The following is a 23,297-nucleotide window of genomic DNA, read 5'->3' as shown; positions in this document are numbered from 1 at the left end:
CAGAGCAGCACAGTGTCAAGTCTGACTGGTTCAGCCAGAGCTGCCACACCCAGAGCCAGTCATGCACACAGGACAGGTTGTGTGTTCAGACACACTCTGCAGGAACAGTGAACAGACAGATCCAGCTGTCTGAAACTGGCTCTGACCCCAAAACTAAGGTCACTGAAACAACCTGTAGCAGCTGTAATGATCACACCTGCAGAGATCTGCAGCATATGAAGTAAACACCTCCAACTTTTATGTTCCTCAAAGTATTTCCAAATAGTTTTTATAAAAGGGAACATTGTGCTGCTAACAGAGCTCACTCCTGACGCCCAAGCGTGGCTGCTATGAGTCAAAGCTCAGATTTAAATAACTTGTGGGTGTGCCGGGCCTGCAGGTGAGCTGCTGTTTATATGGAAGAAAGAAATGAGAAACATGACTCTGACAGGACAGCCCGCTTTTACACGGGCCGTGGGGCAGCTGGCACTACAGCAGCTGGTCTGCAGCACACAAACTGCTGATGACTCCCAGCTGAAACTTTGAAACGGACGCGCCTCGTTTTACTGGAGAATTCATTCACTTTTTCAGTGGAACACGCAACGTGTTTGCGTGGGTGTGAGAGGGGGAGGCTATGAAGGCGGGGCCTCGCTCTTTGGACCCTCCCACCCCTGGCTGCTGACAGGTAGAAGGTCAGGCTGCGCGCGCTGACTTCATTAGCTCTGCTACTCTGAGCTGGGACGGCACGCTCTGACAGTGAGAAGGGCGCGTGGACATATCTGACTTTGACACACAGCGACGCAGCGAGCGCGCGCAGCCGAGACTCACCTGTACTGCTGGGTCTGTTTCTGTGGGAAGCCGCTGACAGGTGACCTTCATCATGCTGAAGAAGAAGAGCAAGTCCACCGCGATCACGCAGCCGAAACAGGCGTAAGTAGGAGCTCGTTCCTCTGCGCTCGAGCCCAGAGCGGCGCGCGAGCTTCATCTGTCCTTGTAGTGATTTCACTTCTGCACGATCGGCGGACTCACGCCACAGCTCAGACAAAAGGATGGTTAAATGATCGCACCGGGGGGAGCCCGGCTCGGAGTTTATATGCGCGTGTTGTGTTACTTGTTTGTGCACACAGAGCGGTCTTGGCGCAGCGCAGCGCCATGCGCTAAACAAGCAGCGGATGGAAAGACCGCGGAGCTTTAACACAGCTCGGATCGTTGTGTCCTGATGGGTCGTTCTGAGGTGGTGTCTGTGTGAGCTCAGTCAGACGGGCAGGGCCGAAACTCGGAGTTAGGCTGCATAGTTTGCGCATTAACTGGAGAGTGGGTGTGGCCGATAAGCCGTGGATAGTTTGCGGTAACTGGTTCGATAAGTTTTCTGCTGCCCTCCTTAGAAACACAATGTGAGAGGAATTCCTCGCAGCCTCGCCCATAATGTCACCGCACCAGGGCCAGTCCCTTCAGCTGTTTTACTGCCGCTGTCCGGGCTACATGAGACAGACAGTCAAGCTGCAGGTATCAGTGACAGATGTTTGTCCCGCTGCCACACCTGCGCCAGCAGCACAGGAGGTTTTGTTTTGGTGTTGTGGGTCATGTTCATGTGTTTACACCAGCACAGGGATTTATTGGCGTTCGTCTTAGTGCACATCGTTCATTGCAGTCACTCGTGCCCTGTGATAACCACCAACACATTGCAATGGAATCTGAGTAATGCAGCTCCACCCTTCTTCATGCTGCTCTTCTTGTTCAGGTGTAGGTGTGTGCAGGTTTTAAGCCAAAGCCCAGCAAACAGAGACTGTAAAGGCGGAGCTGGAACAGGTGGAGGAGCTGGGGCTCAGACCACCAGCCGTCCAGTTGGTCAACAACATGCTCGGCACATCTCAGTCTCCACACAGAGCAAAGGGCTCGATGCTGTAGTGACAGCAGCAGGCTTCCACACCCTGTGTGACCTAATGCTGGAGCGCTCTGGTTCTGATGTAACCAGCTCCCTGTGGAAACACGTGAGTTTGTTGAGCGCCAGACCCTTTTCAGAACGAACACAGCCGCAGTGAGAGCACGGCGTTAAAGCCAGCGACCCCCCCACGATCCAGAAACACACTAAACAAAGCAGAGCAGGTTAAAGTGTTGGAGCAGCACAGAGCTGCTTCTTGTTGGGTAATCTGACCACAGCAGGGCGAGCGCACATCTGTTCTGGATTCACGATGAGAACAACTCTCCACTTCTACACAAGCTTTATGCAACAAGTGGTGCAGACAGAACAGTTCATGTTCCTCTGTTCTCATGTGTTTGCTGTTGTGATGTTTAGAAGACGAGTGTGTAAAGTTGTAGATGAGACGTTTTCTTCATGTTCGTCACTACAGTCAGAAATCCCCCCCCCCCCTCCCCCCCAGTCTGCTGGGTGTTTGTGTTTTTTTGGATGAGCCAGAACAGCTCGACTGTGCACCAGTTCAGACTTGTTTGTGTTAAAGAGAAAATCAGCTCAGGTGTGAAAGTACTGCATCGTGCTTATGTAACAAATGGTGTGTGTGTGTGTGTGTGTGTGTGTGTGTGTGTGTGTGTGTGTGTGTGTGTGTGTGTGTGTGTGTGTGTGTGTGTGTGTGTGTGTGTGTGTGTGTGTAAAACTCGCTGGGCTAGTTTCCCCCATTTTAGGGAGGATGTCAGCTGGGAGTTTCCTACTGGCATCTTCTCCAGTGAGGTTGGAGCTTCACAGACAACAACAGTAACAGACTGGACTAAATTAAATGATACAATTTATTACAAAGTTACAAGAATTGGCTCTAATATGTGAACAAACGGCTCAATGATAAACATCCAGAGTATTGAAGAGATTAACTTTATACGACTGACATTTTTCTCTGAACTGTAAAACTTTCTTATTTTGGTGTTTTCACCGTAGACGATGCACAAACAGGTGTAACTGTCGTGTGCTACAGTGATGGAGGAGTTGTGCAGGGAGATGACCACAGGATTGATTTCCTGTGTTGCTCAGTGGTGGTTAATGTTTGTGGCGTACTGTAGTGAGTCGTGCTCATTGTCACCCAACTTGTCACTGGTCATTGATTCCTGTCTGACACCAGGTGTGATGGAAACATGCAGTTAGATGATGACTCATTATCACTGTGTGTGATGAACAGCACAGGTACTTCCAGCTCAGGCGTTCCACTGAAATCCACAATTAAATCTCTTGAGAAGGTCGGCTGGGTCCTGGATCACCTGCTACCTGCACGAGTAACACAAACGTGTCACTGTTGAAACGAACACAGCAAAGAAGTCCAAGACATTTATCCTGCATTTGTAGCCCCATTCAGAGCTCAACTGACTACCTTTGAACTTTACATGCCTCGGCACTCTTTGCTACTCGTGACGGTTCCCAGTTTGTCAGATGTGCTGGTTTAGTTTTGCACTTCTCTGATGCCTCGTTACAGCACTAACCCTGCAGTAGTACTGCAGTGATGGGGTGCAGTGCTGAACACTGACTGATCAGTTCTTGGTGTTTTGTGTTTCTGGAGCCGTCGAGCTGCTGTTCTGCGGCTCATAATCGAAGGCGTTGAGCTTGTTACGAAGCCACTGTTTTCAGCTTCTGTGATTATGATATCTGCTCCATCTAGTGTTAGAGTTGCTTCACAGGGATCCAGAAAAGCCTCACGTCATTCTGTCTTGTGTGTCTCTCAGTGCTCCCACCACAGAACTCGCCACACTGATCGAGAAGCTGCAGAAGACGGCTGACAAAGTGGAAAAGAATATCTACGATGTGGAGCAGAACCTCAACAAGGTACGGTGCTGCAGTAACGCTCATGTGTGCTGTCGGCTATAATATGTATCAGCCTCTTTGAGAAATAGCCCACAGTTGATTTCAGCATGGAGCACGTTAGCCGTCATATAAACCCACCACAGTCACACGTTACAGCTCAGAGCCACAGCACGGTCATGATGCACTTTCAGCTTCTGTCTATTCAGCTAACTCCGCACGACTCTTTCCTCACAGGATGTGAGCAAGATCAACGAGGGGAAGCAGCCCCTGTATCAGGAAGACACCAACAAGAGACTCCTCAGTTCTCTGGAGCTGCTGAGCAGCCTGGATGAAGACGTCGTCAACGCCAGACGCCTTCAGCATCCGCAGGCTGAGATGATAGCACAGGAGTGAGTGAACGCTGTTTCATGCTACGCAAACCACCTTAGCTGTGCCTGCGAGTGCAGGATGCACACAGCAAAAGCTTCATGTTGAGTCATCAATATCCACGAAGGCCTGAGGAAGACCTGGTTACTGTGACCTGCTGCCTCTGTTACCTGTTCTTGTTTCTGTGTATTCAGCATGAAGCAACTGCGTGACAGAGTGATGAAGCTGAAAGAGGAGCACGGCCACATCTACCACCTGGTCCGCACCGAGGGCAAGCCCAGCATCAACTGGGGCAACATGATGGATGAAAAGCTGGTAAACACACACAGCACAGCAAACATGTGCAGCACTCGCTGTAGGTCCAGCACAGTGTTGCACAGAGTGTTACACACACACCTCGTTAGGTCTATGAAGCCTTTATGTCACTGCAACAACTGAGAAACGTTCAGTTACTGAGGCAACACGAGCTGAGCTGTGTGCACGGTGCTTACAGCAGCAGGTGGCGAGCCAGCATGAAGGGCTGCAGGTCACTGTCACTGTGGGTTAGTCCTGCTTAAACAATCAGGTGTTTGTTTGCACAGTGCACAGGTGAACACAATAAAAGTATTCCTGCATGACAGACATTTCACATCACACGTCTGCAGAGGGTGTTAGACGCTTTTTAGACGTTTCATTTCAGAAAAGTTTCATTCATCCACACGTGTCTCTCTGCCCAGGACAACCTGCAAAACAAGGGCTTTGGCCAGGACCTGCCCTCTGTGGAGAACGAGGTGGAGGAGCACAACATCTTCCACAGTGAGGTGGAGGCTCTGGCTCCTCACATCTCTGCCAGCGGAGACAAGGTGACGTGATGTCAGAATCACAGGTTTGCACAGTTTGCTGTCCTGTGTCGGTTCCTCGCTGAGCCTCTGTGTGTTTGCTCTGCTCTGCAGGAATACGTCAGCAGCCTTCAGGAAAAGTACAACAAACTGCTGGTAAGTTTGTTTCTGTGTGTGATATGTGTGCGCTTTTGTGTAGTTTCACTGTGATCCATGGTGAGTGCGGCACACAGCATCCAGCCGGCTGACAGTAGGGCTGGGTATCGTCACTGACTTCTAGAATCGATTCAATCCAAAAAATTCTGCCTCAGACAGTCAGAAATATTATAATTCTGATCACTTATCAATACATATCTATATTTTTATATCTATAAAAAGAAACCTGACACTTGTGAGACTTTATCAAAGGTGTGAGCATCACAGCAGATTCCTTTGTGTCAAAGTAGCTGAAGATAAAACAGAAAAACATGAAGGAGATTTTCCTGGTCTGGGTTTTTATAGCAGATGACCTTAAAAATATTGTGCAGTAGCATGAATCAACACATGAACATTACCTGATGCTGCTGAAGTGAAGCAAAGTTACAGAGGTTTGATTAGAGACACCACGAAGCATTTTGCAGTTTTGCATAATTTTAAAAGTTTTAATTTGTTCAGTATTGAACAGCAGAAATGAGGCTTTCTGTCAGAAGTAAGAAAAACAACAACAACAAAAAGCAGCTGCCGACACCGTAGACTGCTGGGTAATGAGTAGGGATGTGTTTTTATTATCGATTTAGAGAGAGAGAGAGAGAGAGAGCTGTGCATGAAGTGGGATTTTTATCGTGGTGGCAGCAAAACAGCAAAAGTGAGTTCATGACGATGTTTATGTGAAGCGTAGTTTGGATCTTCTGTTGCTGCTGGTTCAGTCAATATTGTTTGGAGAGAGATCAAACCTGCAGCTTCAGAATCAACGCAAAAAAGACGTAAACACAAAGCTCGACCCGCCGACGCATCAGAATCAGCGAGCTGTCGGCTTTCAGCCCCGACGGCGTGTCCGTGCCGTCGGGTGAGAAAGGCGACATCTCGCTGATTCTGATGCGTCGGCGGGTCGAGCTTTGTGTTTACGTCTTTGTGCAGAATCCGTGCTCCTCTCATTTACTGTTTCAGCTGTTTCGTGGTTGTTTGTGAGGTTTAACCTGAGATTCTGCCGTTTCGGGCAAAATAAATTTATATTAAAAAATCGATTCAGGATTTTAATGAATCAATATCACGTTATCCAGACCAGAATCGATTTTAATCGATAAATCGATAATCTAAACCAGCCCTAGCTGACAGTAGTGCTGCAGCCGGGTCTCCGTTGAAGTGTTTTCTCTTTAGGAAAAACATGAATTTGTTAAAAACTCAAGAACTTGATTTTACTACATGAAATCTTTTCAGCACCTAGTTTTTGAAAAGATTAATAACAAGTAAACTGTAGCACATGTTGTGTTATCATCCATACAGGCTGGAAAGGCCACTTATCAGATTCATGCTAATTATGTTAAAACACAGAATCACATCGTTTGAATTCAAACGCAAACAAAACTGTCCTTGACTCGTTCAGGCGCTCGTAAAAACCTCAAATAAAGTTGGTGACTAAGCTTCCTGTTCCCTCGGCTAGGCTAACTCCGGCGCTCGACAGCGCCACCTGACGAGCCTGCGCGACTACATGCAGCGCTGCACCAACGAGCTGTACTGGATGGACCAGCAGGCAGAGGAGAGGATCAAATACGACTGGAGCGACAACAACCTGGACTACCCTGCCCGGCAGAGGCAGTACGAGGTAACTGTGGAACTCGCACACGTACACGGCGAGTGAAACAAGCTCAGCTCGCTCAGCAAATCTGTCTCAACCAACAGAATTTCATCAGTAAGTGTCTGGAGTCCAAGGAGGGCACCATCACCAAGCTGAACGACGATGGAGAAAAGCTGATTGCCTCCGACCATCCTGGGAAGAATGTTCTGGAGGTACCGACCATCACGTTTGACTCTTTCATAGCGCGTTCCTGCCTGGGCTCCGGGTCCACGGGGATCTGCGGTAGAGCAGGGTTATGTTTTAAAGACAGCGGGGCTTTTCAGTCCTCACACAGCAGACGGATGATGTGCTGTTTGTGGGTTGGACCCAGTTGGCATACGAGCTGCTTCCACTTGTTATCTCACAGTGTATTATGGGTAACGTAAGACGTTCATCCTTCAGATAGATGTAAAAAGGGGGAAGAAGACATACTGGTGCTTCTGATTGTTTCATGATTAACTGTGTTGCCGCACATCTCTATAATGACCACGTTGTTGTCAGGCTCATATGGAAGCAGTCCACGCTGACTGGAAGGAGCACCTGAACCTGCTCATCTGTGAGGAGAACCACCTCAAACACATGGACGAGTACCACAAGGTCAGTGTGACAGGTGACGTGCACACAGACGCATTTAAAGAGTGAAGCTCATCTGTGTGTGTCTGCAGTTCCACAAGGAGGCGCGCGACACTCAGGACCTGCTGAAGCGTCTGGACACGGAGATCAACCAGAAGTACAACCCCGAGTTCAAAGACATGTATCAGATGGAGGGCCTGATCAGGGAGCTGGACGTGAGTGCTTTTATCTGCACATAGACCAGGGGTGGGCAACTCCAGGCCTCGAGGGCCGGTGTCCTGCAGGTTTTAGATGTCCTCGAACCAACACAGCTGATTTAAACGGCTAAATTAGCTCCTCAACATGTCCTGAAGTTCTCCAGAGGCCTGGTAACGAACTAATCATGTGATTCAGGTGTGTTCTAAAGATCTAAAACCTGCAGGACCCTGGCACTCGAGGCCTGAGATTGCCCACCCCTGACATAGGCCATAGCTGATAGCATCACTGACGCGTACGCTGACGACACGCTTGTGCGTTTCTTGCGTGCAGGATGAAGCCAAGGCCATCGAGAACTTTGACGAGCGGGTTAAGGCCCTTCAGAAGCGCGGCCTTCAGGTGCTGCCTCTGAAGTACCGCAGAGAAATGCCCCAGAAGCTGATCCCCGTCGAGGCTCTGTGTGAATTTGACACCGATGACGTACGTACTTGTCTTTGCACTTAATGCTGAGACGATAGCGGCGTGATCCGGTGACGCGCTCTAACTGTTTCCACGTGCAGGGTCAGATCGTGCGGGGGGAGAGGTACACTCTCCTGCGGCAAAATGGTTCCAAATGGGACGTGAAGGACGCGGCCGGACACAAGATCGCCGCCCCGGGCATCTGCTTCCTGTTCCCCCCCACCGACCCGGAGGCTGTGGCCATCGCCGACAAGTGAGTGTGTACAAAGGACTTTGTAAACTCCGATGAGGGGATGTACAGCTGTAACAGTGTGTGTGTGTGTGTGCTGCAGCCTGAGCGGACAGCAGAAAGCTATCAAACAGAAGATGGCAGCCACCAAGGGAACTCTGCAGAAACGCCTGGACGAGCTGAAGAAGACGAGCGGAGCTGCAACCGCTACAGGTACGCACGACGCACAATAATATATTAGCACCATAAGTAGCCAAGTTAGTTGGTTATGACAGACCAGCTGATTCCCAGTATAAGCGTCCAGTGTGCTGGTGCCTCTGACTCACACTGTTTGCTGCCAGTACAATCAAACATATGCAACTGTAGCTCCCGTCAGCCACCACACGGACAAGTTCTTGTTTACAGATGATTTATTCAATGTTAGGCGACAAGATCACTCAGCGTCGTCATCATCATCATCATCATCGTGAGAACTACCCAAACAAAACAATTACAATAAGCAACATGTTTACAATAACTCTTATCACAGTAAATCCAAACAACAAAGGTATAGACACATAAATGCCCTTTTATGGCACTTTCATTGAAACTGAAATTAACAGAGGCACCCTGAACACACCTCATTGCCTGCTGTATAGTGATGGGATTTCCGGCTCTTTTTAGAGATCCGGCTCTTTCGGCTCGGCTCACTAAAAAGAGCCGGCTCTTTCGGCTCCGAACCGGCTCTTCAGGTTGTTTTGTTGCTTTAATTATTTAATCATTAACAATAATATAAAATTATGCAGAAAAGGAATTACTAATGTAAAAAAAGTGGTTTTATTTATATATGTTTATATATGGCCCCTAGAGACAAAGCACGTACAAACTCCAAAACACATTTCTAGCGTTTACTGAACTTCCAAAACAGAGCTACCCAGATCACTTAAATTACACAATTGAAAACATGTGTGTATTGTTTGTGTATTTATAGACAAGCACTCATATTTATTCAAATAATTTTAAAAAAAAAAGTTCATTTACCTGTTACTACCACACACCAAATCCGGTTGTTGATACTTCCTGGCTTGTGTAGCCACTAGGTAACAAAAGCTCAACACTGGGCCCAAGAAACCTGGAGCACTTCTGTTGTCTTTTGTACGTGTTTTGGAGTTTGTACGTGCTTCTGAGTTTTTACGTGTTTTGGAGTTTTCACGCGTTTTGGAGTTTGTACATGCTTAGGAGTTTGTACGTGTTTTGGAGTTTGTACGTGCTTTGTCTCTAAGGGCCACCATAAATATACTTTATTTATTCACTCCACATAAAATGTAATAAATAAATCATATAATACAAAAAACAACTATTTACATTTTAAACTTTTAACTATTTAAATTTTCAGCTTTTTCCTTTTAAACAAATTTAACGTGAAACAACACAAAACACTGCAAACCACAACACAATTAAATATAAATTAAAATATTAAAACAAAAAGAAGATGCACATTCTCTGTCATATGGGCCTGCATGATTTCTGAATCCTTTATCATCTGCAACTGAAAATAGCGGATGATTACTATACCTTTCTAATGTGACGTTGTTGTCCCTCGCTCTCTTTCTCTCTGGCTCTGTTCCTGTGCTACTGCGAGTGTAACTAACGCCCCTCCCCCCTCTGCCCAGCGCAAAGTACAGGCCGCGCATGCGGAGTTTAGCGGAAAAAAGGGCGAGAGAGAGGGTGAGAGAAAGAAAAAAAAAAAAAAAAAAAAAAAACCTCACGGCTCCCAATAAGGAGCCGGCTCCCGTCGTTCACTTCAAAGAGTCGGCTCTAAGAGCCATTCCGTTCGCGAACGACCCATCACTACTGCTGTAGCCAAACGGGAGAAAGTCCGTTCTTAGCGCGAGCAGCTACCCCTCTCAACGGTAAGTCCACAATTGGGTTTAATTTAACTTAACTTATGTGTTCTTTAAAACTTAAGTCCAGTTTAAAGCAGTAGGATAATGCAGCTCTATCCCAATTCAGGGTCTGCAGCCTCAACGATCCTCAAGGGCCGCGTACTCAAAGACCGCTAAGGCCGGAAGTGCGAGGCTTGTGAAATGGGACGGTCTAGCCTCCGTTGCGCTGCCCAGGTTGCCTAGCAACCATGATACTAACAGCTAGAAACGTTTCATACGGCTTTGTTTGACAGAAATGAAGGAGAAACTCTTTTGTTCATTTGTTTGTTTCTACATGAGCTTTGATCATTCTCTGATTAAGCTCAGCTATTGAACGGCGTATATTTAAAGTAAAGGCTTTAAAACCAAGTTAGTACAAACATCACTAATGTCACATGACTTTGCCGACATGTGGCCAACAGTAATGTTTTAATGATCTTCGTTATTAAACATTTGCACATAAATAAGTGACATCATATTCAGTACTTACTTAAAGTTTACTCTTCGGCCCCCTCATCCGCCGTTTTTTTTCGGCAAAATTATCCACACCCACCGCCGCGCTATGCATTCTGGGATATGTTGGGCCACGAAGTCTACACCGCCACGTCCTTAAAATTCAAGGAAATTAAGGACGCATTTGAGGGCCGCATTTCGAGCAGCCTTCGAATTGGGACAGCCTTCGTCACGTCGCTGTGACGTAATCGGCCTTAAAATGCGGCCTTTAAGGCTGTGTCTTTTTTTTTTTTTTTTTTTTTTTTTCCTTTTAAGGCTGTGTCACTACCCGATCCGTACCGGAAACCCGATCGGTACCCCGCATGCGCGAAAGGTGTCTACTTCCGGTCGTAGCGTTTTACGATAGTTACGGGTCAGAGTATCAGTTAAGATGTTAAGAATAATAAGTATATCTTAAAATGTTTGCAATAATGAAGCATTTCAGTACAATGTAGACAAAAACGAAAAAATAAAAAGATAGTTACGGATCGGGACTCCCCGATCCTTACTGCGCATGTGCAAAGTCGGACCGTACAAATCGGGTCTACCCGATCCGTACCGCGCATGTGCAGATGTTTTCTTCTTCTGTTCATTTAATGGCAGTTTACTCCCCAGTGTACGAGGATACTGCCACCTGCTGACCGAGCGAATGAATCCTGTTGTAAACTGAATTGGCGTCATTACAAACGTGTGTTAAATTTGATTTAGTGATAGTCGAGTGTGTTTATGCTTGTCTGTGTGGAGAGGATTGACTGGAATAGTGATGATGATGTCCGCTATCACTGTCAATTGTCAGTAAACACTTAATCTGGCTGCTGAATCTTCACGTGACACATTGCTAAGTCAATATTATTAAGTCTGTAATTAGGCGCCATTCTTCTTATTTTACGGCACTGTTGTTCTGTTGAGGAGAAAAGCATGAATTTGTTTGTATACGGATTATCCATTGTTTAAATGTCCCGGGCAGTCGAAAAGGAGGCAGAGCTGCTGAGAAATGCTAGGAGCTAACTGGGCGCTAACCGTATCATTCAAATATATTGATTGTCGCAATGCTGGCAAAGAGAGGAAGTGACGTAAGATTTGCGCATGCGGGGTACCGATCGGGTTTCCGGTACGGATCGGGTAGTGACACAGCCACAGAGCGCCATGCTTCTCTGCTCTTGTGTCACCACAAACTCAGTCCGTGCTGCACGTTACTTCCGCTACCACCAATTACAAAACAAAGTTCCACAATTAAAGGAAACTTACAAATATAAACACAAGAAAAACATTGGAACACTTCACTGTTAGTTACAGCAACTGCTCTGCTTCCCTTCAGGTAAAAGGCTGCTCTGTTCTTAGAGTTGATGACATTGCTCTGTTTGTCACAATAATCCTCACACCAGGAAACTCGCATAACCGCAACATGCTCTATTTTTCTATTCAAGCAACTGTGTTAGTGAAACTTCTTCAGCAAAAATATGTTCAGTTTTTCCCAAATAATAAGATGACGTTGAGCCTTTGTTTCTTCATGATTAGGACAGAGGATCATGAGAAACGTGCAAACAGACAGTTTGTAGAAATGTTTGGTGTGACCACCGCTGAGCACAGCCTGAACTCTCAGCTTTCATCGCTGCATTAGACCTGACTGATGTTTCAGTTCTCGTGTCATTTGGATGATTTCTTGCTCAGAAAAACAGGACAGAGTGGAGCGATCCAGATGCTTTGTGTTCGCCTTGTTTCTTCTATGACACGTTTGTTTTTCTCACACACAGAATAGACATGCTGCCTTCATGACACAGGGATATAAACTGTTGTTTCTGCCTCTTCTTTTCCATCTGTTAGTCAAAACTTTGGGTTCTTGAGTTACTCAGAAGTAACTCGAAACTACAAGATGCTCATTAAGTTGAAATTTTGAGTTTCATAACCATGAAGCATGAAAACTATAAATCTAAACGTGCTACTGGCTGGAAGATTTCAGATCAAGTGTGCATGTGATGAATATGTTTTCCTGCCCTCTCACGCTGCTGCATGTAGCCTCAGACAAACAGGAACAGCAGTGCCGCCAGCTGATGGCCGGTCTGGATAAGGTCGTCAGTGACCTGGACAAACAGGAGAAATCCATCTACGCTCGAGTGCGCCCTCCGCTGGAGCAGAACAGGTCACTGCAGGACAGTACTGACCGCCTGCAGGACATGAAAGTAAGAACGTCCGCTCTGTTCTTTGGTTTGATATTAAAGCTGCTTCTCTCTGCTCAGTTTAGCCACCAAGCAAAGAGAGAGTTTTTGCACTGTGCACCTCACCAGCACACGTTTCTCTGCAGGACATCGCTGCTGCTGTCAGAAGGATTGAACCAGAGAAGTCTTCTAAAGTGCAGGAAGCACAGAGCTTCTTGGTCTCAAACCCAAGTTGTGCCAGCACATCTCAACTTCACAGCAAGGTGGATGAGGCCAACAAGAAGTACACCAAGGTGGAGCAGCTTCTTCAGTGCTCTCAGGAGAAGTATGTGACCTGACCATCAGTGCAGCAGCATGTTTTCAGTGTGCTCAGTGACAGACATTTCTGAACTTTGCTTTAGGCTGAAGAATTCCAACCAGCTCGAGTCATCTCTGCAAAATGGAAAAACCTTCCTCTCCACCTACGAGAACAAGCTGGCCAGGGAGGAGGTTGCTCCTGCTGACGTCTCTTCAATGGAGAAAACCCAGCGGGAACTTGCAGTAAGATGGTCTTCTATCAGAACAGAATTTATTTTATATACACTGAACTGAAAACTGTTGTTACTGTTTCAGTTTATGTTCCTTCATGTCCAAATTGCCACACGTTCACAGACAGGCGACGTGTCTGTTTGCTGTAGGTTGTCTCAAGCAGTTTGTCTTTTGCTGCCCTGGCAGGATATCGGAGCGGACCTGCGGTCACAGAGGACACTGATCTCTGACACGGAGCAGAACCTGCGTCTGGCCAAGAGCAGCTGTGAGAACATGGCCAACAAGTTCCAAGAGCACTGCCCTGACATCGAGAGGCAGGAAGCTGATGTCCTGAGACTCAACAAGAGATACAATAACCTCAACCAGCAGACTGACTCGAGGTGAGTTGTTAGAATGGGCAGGAAAGCACGTCAGTAATATGTAAAGTATATACAGCACTAGGGCTGCCACAAACGATTATTTTGATAGTCGACTAGTCACTGATTATTTTTGCAATTAGTCGACTAATCAGATCATCATCCATTGGACGTAAAACGTACAGCTTATTGCACCAGCAGCATCTGCTCTTATATAACTATCATTAGCTTACAGCTTTAAGTGTTTCAGGTCTGTGCTAACTAAAAATAAAGACAAGATGATAGTTTATTAAATTTTAATGAAATTTGCAGATTGTTTTGGTGAAGTTTAATAAACTCCTTGCTATCTAAAATATAACAGGACACCGGAGTAAATTCTCCAGCATCTCACACTTCTGATAATCAGCTGTCTGCTTGACGTTTATTCAGCTGTGTAAAAACTATAACTTTAATCTCAGCCAAACCGATTTACTCAGGAACAAATAAAATACTTTTTAAGTTATCTAAGTGACTTATATATCATGTTTAACCTGAGTAGTGAAAGACGGCGGTGGGTTTGAAAATGATTTGCGGGAGTCCGGTGTTCTCACGGCTCTAGTTAGCCTAGCCCCCGGCTAGCTATCGAGCTAGTGGCTAACAGACATCTCTGAAAACGTCGGAGCGCTTTTAAAAATATGTGGTGTCTTGATAAACTGAGCAGATATTTGAGGTTTACACAGCTACATTCTCGCCTGAAAATATGTTAAACGTTTATTTTGTGACCCAGAAAGAATAATAAGAGTAATATTAAAACTAACTAGCTGCCACCATTGTTGGAAACTGAGCTGGGCTGCGCTATGAATTCTGGGACACAGCTGCTTCTTCTTCTTCGGGGTTTAACGGCAGCTGGCATCCTTGTACATGCAGTGCTGCCATCTTCTGTTTCAGTCCGTTATTACACTCTTAAATCCTACTACTTATTCCTGCGTCTTTTGTGATCTTACAAAGCTTCAAACGATTCGTCGACTATTAAATCAGTCGTCAACGATTTTAATAGTCGACTAATCGTGGCAGCCCTATACAGCACAGGACGTCATCGACAGCCAGACATTTCTAGCACAACATCACCTACCCAAGGTGCATGGAGACTTTCTTACCTGACCAACGCTTTTTGGCTCGTGACCATCAGGGTCCCTGAAGCACAGAAGGTCATTTCATATGTAAAGACGATCTCTGATGAAATGTTTTGGTTTGTTTGTTTGTGCAGGGCTCAAAGCTTGCAGAGAGCCAAGATGGCGTACAAAAACTACCGCAATGATTATGACAATTTGAACAGCTGGCTCTCTCGCGTTCCAAATTACGAGCCCCGTGACACTGATGACCCAAAACAAGTGGAAACGAAGCTGAGAAATCAGAGGGTACGAATGCTGAGCGATAATTCTGCATATTTCTCGTTACACATGAATGTTCGTGGCACTTAACTCTGCTCTTTTCTGCAGAACCTGCTTTCTGATCTAGCGAGGAAGGAGTCTGATTTAAACAATGTCTCCAAAAACGCCCAGCTGTACCAGCAAGCTGTCAAAGTCAGTTTTTCTCCATTGATTTTTTTTATCATATGATCTTTGAGAAAAGTTAAAGGTTTGATTGTTTACTGATTCACTCTTCAGGACTATGAGACTGAAGCTGAGAAGTTCAAATCGATCCTCGATCTTGAGGATGGACTTGTACCTCAGACATACAAGAGGAGCAGATTGGAATCACCTGCAGCAACGGTCAAGGCAGAGGTAAGGCACAGCATGCACGGCGAAGCACAGTTTAAACTTGTGTTGCTAACTGCTATGACCAACACAGGTCTTCTAGCTCAGAGCTCATTTTCAGCTGGGATACAAATTTAAACAATGAATAAACAAAAGCAAGAGAACCTGATACATCCTGAAAGAATCATGACCTCAGAAATGTTCCAGTCTTTCATTGGATGCATTTCAAACTACACAGTTTTCTCTGGTACTCTCAAACAAACGCTGAGGTTACCCTGATGACGCAGTTATCGGGTTGTTTAGACAAGCTGAGTTCAGCCACAAACATCAAAACAACACTTGATATTTGCGTTGCAGTCATATATATATTTGCAAGCATTGGTGAGCAGCAAGACCCCAGCACAGAACAGAGCAGATATCAGTGACGACACATGAAACTCATTATGTTCGATGCATCACAAAACAGGGCAGCACGGTGGTTAGCACTGTTGCCGCACAGCAAGAAGGTCCTGAGTTCAATTCCACCATCAAGTTTTCTGTGTGGAGTTTGCATGTTCTCCCCGTGTTTGCGTGGGTTCCCTCCGGGTACTCCGGCTTCCTCCCACCGTCCAAAGACATGCATCTTGTGGTGATAGGTTAATTGATTAATCCAAATTGCCACTAGGTGTGAATGCGGGAGTGAATGGTTGTCTGTCCCTGTGTGTACCCTGCGACAGACTGGCGACCTGTCCAGGGTACACCCCGCCTCTCGCCCAATGACAGCTGGGATAGGCTCCAGCGCCCCCCACGACCCTGAAAAGGATAAGTGGAAGCGAATGGATGGATGGCATCACAAAACAAGGAGCTGGTGATAGACGATGCTAAAGTAGCTTAAATAATGTGCCCTGTAATAAATTTGATAATTGAATCCCAGCCTACAGCGTGAGCTGAGCTGTAGGCCTGCATTAAGATCAGCTGATCTGCTGGCATTGTTATTAAATACTAGAAAACACAGATTTACCAATAACAAACACTACACAGTAGCCTGCACACTCTGAAATATTCAGGATTAGAGAACGGTGAGATGGGTACGATTAACATCAAAGTGTTCCACTTACCTGGATTATATCCATCCATCTATTCTCCTCTTTGTTAGGGTCGTGGGAGGGTGGAGCCTATCCCAGCTGTCATAGGGCGAGAGGCAGGGTAGAGCCTGGACAGGTCGCCAGTCTATCACAGGACTAACACAGAGACGGACAACCATTCGCACTCACATTCACACCTATGGGCAATTTAGAATTACCAATTAACCACGAACTGCAAGTCTTTGGACTGTGGGAGTACCCTTATCTTTATAGGCTACTCTGTAGTGTCTGTAATTAGTAATGTTTTCTGGTAAAGGTTATTTAGGGAAGGGAGGGTGTATTTACAGTGGGAGCCAAGATGTTTTACACTGGGACTTGAATGCATTTTCCATTTGTGGATCTGGCAGCGTTCAACTTGTCTCAAAACCCCAAGTTGGCATCTGTGTGTCTCAGGCCATTCATCCACATGTATTTAAGGTTTTGTAAGTGAGTGAGAGAGATGTTAAGTGTAGTTTTTAGACATTTGTACGCATAGCAAAGTTATCGAAAAGTAAAATCATCGGATTCAAGACTCTGTGCGTAAATGATCAGAATGTATTTATGTTTGTATGTACGCATTTGTAAAATTGTTCGATGTTTGGTCAAACGTAGCACACTCGTGCGAGTCCTCAAAAGGTTCACAAAATTATTGTACACATTATTATATATTTGCAACCCCTTTGGGGAACATTTCTCTCCATGTAGACAGTATATAAGATTGCCGTTGCTGCTGTGGCATCCATTGGTTTCCTCAAGATGATTTTTTTCACTATTGCCATCTTGGTTTAAAAAAAAAAAAAAAAGACAGATGTGATAAGGAGGGTCATGTCTGACTGAGAATCCATTTCCTCATTGACATGTCAATCACAAGCTGCACAGATAATCATCCATTCATGGTGTGGCCAATATTTACGTACAAATAGAAGTTGAGGCACTTTGACACTGGCCAGAAGCAACATCAATATTTTATACTGTCTATGGGCAAAAAGTATCTACAGGAAAAGAGATGCTTCTTGACACAGACTCGTGCAAATTAACAACCACAATCCTCAGCTTAAGGGCATAAGCCAAAAACCCCTAAAGAAGTTACTGTATGTGATTTTCATTACATGTTATTTTATCGTTTGCAGGAAGCAGCTATCGAGGCAAAGTTTACTGAGGTGAATGCTGTAAATAAGCAAAGACTGCAGAATCTGGAGTTTGCCAGCAGTCTTCTGAGCCAGGTAAACTATTTTACATATCATTGCTACATAAACATTAAAACTACAGTAATAATAATGATTATTTTCTCTCTATAGCAATCTGAGACTATCCAAGTTACAAATGTCAAGTCGGTCCAAGCCAGTGCCCCTGGTGAGGAGCCGTGGAGAATAAGAAAACAGCTAGAAGATGAGATCCATAGGCGGGAGCAACTAGAAAAAGAAATAGAGACCATTCAGACTGACATTTATATGCTTGAAGGACAAAAGCCCCAGGATACGATTGTTAAGAAGGAGCTAATTAAAAAGGTTCCAGACCCCCAGCTGGATGAGGAACTCTACAAAGTCCAGCAGAAGTTGTCAGAGGAGCGCCGCACTACCCACGTCCTGGAGAATGACCTTGAGGTACTAAAGTTGAAGCTGCGTGGCCTCGAGACAGAGGTCAAAGAAGGGGCACAGCAGTACACAGTGAAGGAGGTCTTGCGTATAGAAAGAGACCGTGGTCAGGAGGAGGCGGTCCGAAAGCTTCGGGAGGAGCTGGAAGAGCTAAAAAGGCAGAGGCTGATTAAAGACAACGAGCTCATTGAGATCCAAAAACATGTGACACTCCTGGCTGAGGAGAAGAGCAAGGAACAGGAGGTAATCACTGAAGAGGAGGTGATCAAAGTCCAGAATGACCCCCAACTGGAAAGTGAGTACAGGGTGCTGCTTGACAGGAAAGAGAAGGAAATAGAAAGCAGAAGGCAGCTGGAGGATGAGTTGCAATTTCTTCAAGAAAAGCTTCGAAGACTGGAGAAGGAGAAATCAATGGCTGAGGAAAAGATTTCCATCAAGGAAGTGCTGAAAGTTGAGAAGGATACTGCCTTTGAGAGAGAGGTAGAAAACCTTAGGAGGCAGTACGAAGATGAGAAGGCCAAAAGAAGATCATCACAGCGGGAAAAGACTGACCTCCAGAGGAAAATTGCAAGCCTGGAGGAGGACAAGTCTAAGGTTGTGATTCAAGAGAAAGTACGAGAGATTGTCCGGCCCGATCCCAAGGCTGAGAACGAAGTGGCCAATCTCCGTCTTGAACTTGTAGAGCATCAGAGGCGGTATAAAGATGCAGAGTTCCAGTTGAGATCTCTGGAGGATGAGCTGGCCATGCTCAAGAACAGAGGGCCTCAAGTGGAAGTTAAAGAGATCATCAAAGAAGTAATCAAATATAAGATAGATCCACAAACTGAAAGAGAGCTGGAGAGACTTCGCAATGAAATTGTAGATAAAAGCCACCAGACTGAGAAATCTGAGCTAGAAATCCGCCAGCTTCGAGATGAAATCGAAAGATGGAAGAATACCAAACCCCAAGTGCAGACCAGAGAGATTATCAATGAAGTGAAGCAGTACAGAGAAGATCCAAAGACTAAGGAAGAAATTGAAATGCTAAAGAGGAAGCTGGCTGATGAACAGCAGAAACGCCTGGACCTTGAGAGAGAGCGGACAGAACAAGAAGAAAGAATTAGACTAAGAAAGATGGATTTGTCTCAGGTTCGTGAGAAGATTGTTCAGGAAGAAGTGGTCAAGATGGAAGAGGATCCTCTCCTTAAGTCAGAGTGTGACAGCTTCTTACAGAACATCAACAATGAGCAAAAACAGAAGGAAAGCCTAAAAACAGAGCTCTACCAATTGGAGAGACAGAAGACTGACCTGGACATGCAGCTGGAAGAACTGGAGCGTGAGCGCAGGGCAAGGCGTGATGCAGAACTAGAGATCCAGCGGCTTCGGGTGAGACTTAATGAGCTAGAGATCCGTGACAAAGAAAATCGTGAAAAGGTGACAGTCAAACAAAAGGTGGTTCTGCAGCAGGATCCTCAACAGGAGAAGGAACACTCCATCCTCAAACTACAACTTGATGAAGAGCGTCACAAACGCACCCTCCTTGAGAAAGAGTTGAATGTCCTTATTCAGCAGCAGATCACCCTGGAAAAGGTAGATGTGAAGGAAAGGGTTGTCCGCACTGAGAAAGTCCAGGTTGAACGGGATCCAGAGGCAGAGATTGAGATTGAGAACCTAAAGATAACTCTGGAAGAAGAGAAAAGGAGAAGGCGAGAACTTGACCAAGAACTATCCACCCTCAATTCCAGGCTCTCTGATATGGAGTTTTCTAACACCAAGTCTACCAAAGAATTGGACTACATCCGTGATGAAAGTAGCCGATTGCAGCAGGAAAACCAAAGGCTGCAAAATGAGATTCGCAAGCTTCGGTCAGAGATTGATATCACAAGCAAAGAGACTCGGCTTATTACAGAGTCTGCGCCAAGAGAGGATTCAAAGAACTTGGAGTTGAGGCTTGATTCACTACAGAAGGAATTGGCAGAGCTGAGGGCTGTAACAAACCAGAAGGAAGAGGAGATAGAGAAGCTTAAAAAGAACCTGGCAGCTGTGAGGATAAAGAGGGAACAGAGGGAAAGCCATCTCCGCAGGTCTATTGTCGTCATCGACCCAGATACAGGCAAGGAGATGCGACCAGAGGAAGCCTACAAGCTAGGGCTGATCGACTGGAAGATGTTTGTCAACCTGCAGAGCCAGGAGTGTGACTGGGAAGAGATCTCAGTCAAAGGGCCGCAGGGAGAATCCTCCGTGCTTCATGACAGAAAGTCAGGGAAAAAGTTTTCCATCGATGATGCACTGTGCCTTGGACACATCACAAACCGCCAGCTTCAGCTGTACTTAAATAAAGAAATCTCCATCCAGGAGTTTGGTGCATTGGTATCGGGCAAGAACAGCGGGCTTTAAAAGATACGTTTTCATTCTAAAAAGATCTGTTTTGACTGGTCTTCCTAGCTTTTAATATATACTTATATTCTCACTTTAATGTTGTGGTGACCCTCAGTTACTATGTGTTTTACCTACGAGTCCCAAATACACCATGCATTAATTTCCTTATGCATATCTGGCATGAATACATGGACTCATATTACCATCATCACAGCCACATAAATGTTTGATGCTGAAAAGTTCGATCTTTAATTTCTTTAACTTGGTGGCAGGGTTAAGAATGTATCTTTGAAATATTGTCACTAAAACTGTACTAAGTGTTTCATTTATTTATGGGCTTTAAACAGGGTTGTCAGCTGTGTGCTTTCAATAAAAAATTCTAACAAAATGTAATGTCTTGTGGGGTATTTTATTGTGGAAAACGTATGGAATTTATGGAATCAATTTTCAATTTTATTTATGTAGCACTGAATTACAACAATTGCCTCAAGGCAGTTTATATTGTAAAAAGTAAAGACCCTACAATAATACAGGAAAAACAAACAACAATCGGATGCTCCCCCACCCCCTGTGAGCAAGCACTTTGGTGACAGTGGGAAGGAAAAACTCCCTTTTAACAGGAAGAAACCTCCGGCAGAACCAGACTCAGGGAGGGGCGGGGCCATCTGCTGCATGCAATCGGAGAGGAGGAAGACAGAACAAAGACATGGTGTGGAAGCGACCCAGAGATTAATAATAACTAATAATTAAATGCAGAGAGGTGTATAAACATACGAGTTAATGGCGTTACAGGAAGCTCCCAGCAGCCTACACCTGTTACACTGTAAATATGGGAGGAAATCGTTACTAGTTAAGGTTAAAGGGATGGTTGGCTGAACAGAGCTCTGACTTTCTGTCAGCCTGTCTACAGTGCTGAAGAGAAACCTGGGGTTGTTCTTACTGTGCAGGCTCCTTCTGCACCCTGCACAGTTATCCAAGGGGAGTGCAAAGAAGGAAGACAGTCCTGCAGCACTCATTACTGTGTCTAACAGGTTTGAGGTGCTAAGTCCAGAAGCCACAGGTCCCGAGGAAAGTCGGTACCGCCTCAGAGCCCATAAGATTTCACACATGACAGGTGACAGCTCTCATTACTGGTGACTCAATGGAGTCCAGAGTCACTCCTGATACGTTCATCGGAGTATGAATGTGTGAATGTTAGACAGAAAGATGTCCTTGAATGATGAATAAGACATGTTGTGTAAAGCAGGGGCGATTCTAGGATCAGAGCTTTGGGGTGCTGAGCACCCAGAGAGCTGCTCAGCCAGGCAAGATCAACTTTACTCGTCACGATGAGACGTCTTCCCCGTCTCTGTCAGTCCCTGCATCCTTAAATGTCTCCAGTTGTCCTGAGTTCCCTCTGACTGTCTCCTTGGTGCATTTAAACACCTGTTCCTCCCTGTCCTCGTCGTCTGTTGTCTTCGTCTCCGTTATCAGTCATCATAATTTTACCATCTCTGTGCAAGTCTGCAAATTTCTTTATTAAATCATAAGTTTCTTAAATTCATCAAGTCTCTCTGTGCCTGGGTCCTCGTCACAAAACATGACATCACTGTTTTGTACATTTTAACACAATTTAATCCCACATTTGTGAAAGAAAAGCAAAACACTCTTTAAAGTCTGTAACAAAACCATCAAATCTGATAAAGGTTATTAAAATGCTGCAAAGGAAGAATGGATTGGAATTTAAAAATATCCTAACCTTAATTACTTTACTGGGAGAAAATGATGAATGGTGATCATAGTGAGTAAGAAGTAAACTGAGTGCATTTTTTGGACAGAGATTCACTTTTAATGTGTATGTATAATACAATACAGAGATATGAAAATAGACTCCAAAAATAGAGTCCTTGAAATGTACAAATTTACATACAAATGTACAAATTATTGATAAAAAAAATTATAAAAATTGGAGGCAACTTTGTCTATGGTACAATGTATGAAAATATCTTTACTGCAGATACTACTATGGCTCTGCAGATTTATTCCTTTCATTTTAACCTGTGTCGCCTCACCTTGAAGTTGGAAAATACTTTTGGTGATCAACTCTCTCAAGCAGTTTAACAGTTTCTGTTGTGCCTGTCACTGTTCCCTGTCTGTTTCCTTACCTGGTTCTTCCTGACCTTGCACTTTCTCCTCATGTTCCCCTCTTTCCTCTCTCCCTCTTGGGACTGACAATCATACACAAATAGATTGTATTCAATTAGATTTTAAAAATTACATTAATATGAAAAAAATATTATTAAGATCACTAATAAAAAAAAAGTCCTCTCTCAGTGTACTTTCAACCAAAAGGCAAATAACCAAACCACATGAACATCTAATAAAAGATATAAATATTGAAACACTGATCCAACATTATCCTTTATTGACGGATCATTTGTTCTTTCACTTTTACCTGAATGTGGCTCCTGGGTTCAATCTTGGCACATATGACCAAATAAGCAGCTTCTCTCATTCCATTTCAAACAGGTCAGTGGTAACAACAGCAGGCTACGGACAATTTTAAGTTTTAGATTTTAAATAGGCTGTATACATTTCAATGGGAGCAACAGGGCGGTCAAATAGAGTAGCAAACATCGTGGGGAAACACGTTTTCAACACTGCAGGTTACCTGGTGTAATGTTTTTCAGCTAAAAAGAAACATGGTCTGACTCCTACCTAACTGTATGAAGAGTAACTGAAGGTTAAATGCAGCCAATATGTCCTGTTTTAAGCCAGGCTCTTACACCTTCGCTCCGCTGCGTCTCAGCCACCATCGCTCTGGCAGAAAGGGCGCTCGAGCCAGAGCAGGGGAGAGCTGGAACAAACCATTTTGGGAGGGGGGGGGGGGGGGTATGTATACTTTTGTTGTTAAAA

The 23,297-nt window shown here is 45.0% G+C and overlaps 1 protein-coding gene across 1 annotated transcript; it reads left to right on the top strand.

Moving 5' to 3' along the window:
• Window positions 1–713: 713 nt before the first annotated feature.
• ppl (periplakin) lies at window positions 714–20,790 on the top strand. Its single transcript, XM_087837259.1, has 22 exons — window positions 714–909; window positions 3,643–3,742; window positions 3,956–4,110; window positions 4,282–4,402; window positions 4,804–4,929; window positions 5,020–5,061; window positions 6,545–6,706; window positions 6,784–6,891; window positions 7,220–7,315; window positions 7,384–7,506; window positions 7,820–7,966; window positions 8,047–8,198; window positions 8,278–8,387; window positions 12,587–12,750; window positions 12,873–13,051; window positions 13,128–13,266; window positions 13,441–13,634; window positions 14,857–15,007; window positions 15,089–15,172; window positions 15,257–15,373; window positions 17,580–17,672; window positions 17,748–20,790. The coding sequence occupies exons 1-22, from the start codon at window positions 860–862 to the stop codon at window positions 20,418–20,420; spliced, it is 5,286 nt and encodes a 1,761-aa protein (XP_087693385.1). The 5' UTR covers window positions 714–859; the 3' UTR covers window positions 20,421–20,790.
• Window positions 20,791–23,297: the final 2,507 nt, after the last annotated feature.

The sequence above is a fragment of the Neolamprologus brichardi genome, unplaced genomic scaffold (assembly GCF_056152115.1).
Source record: "Neolamprologus brichardi isolate AB-2024 unplaced genomic scaffold, ASM5615211v1 NODE_ptg000031l+_length_7269946_cov_1, whole genome shotgun sequence".
Lineage (NCBI taxonomy): Eukaryota > Metazoa > Chordata > Actinopteri > Cichliformes > Cichlidae > Neolamprologus > Neolamprologus brichardi.
The sequence above is the reverse complement of the archived record's forward strand: the minus strand, read 5'-3'. Positions and strand labels throughout refer to the sequence as shown.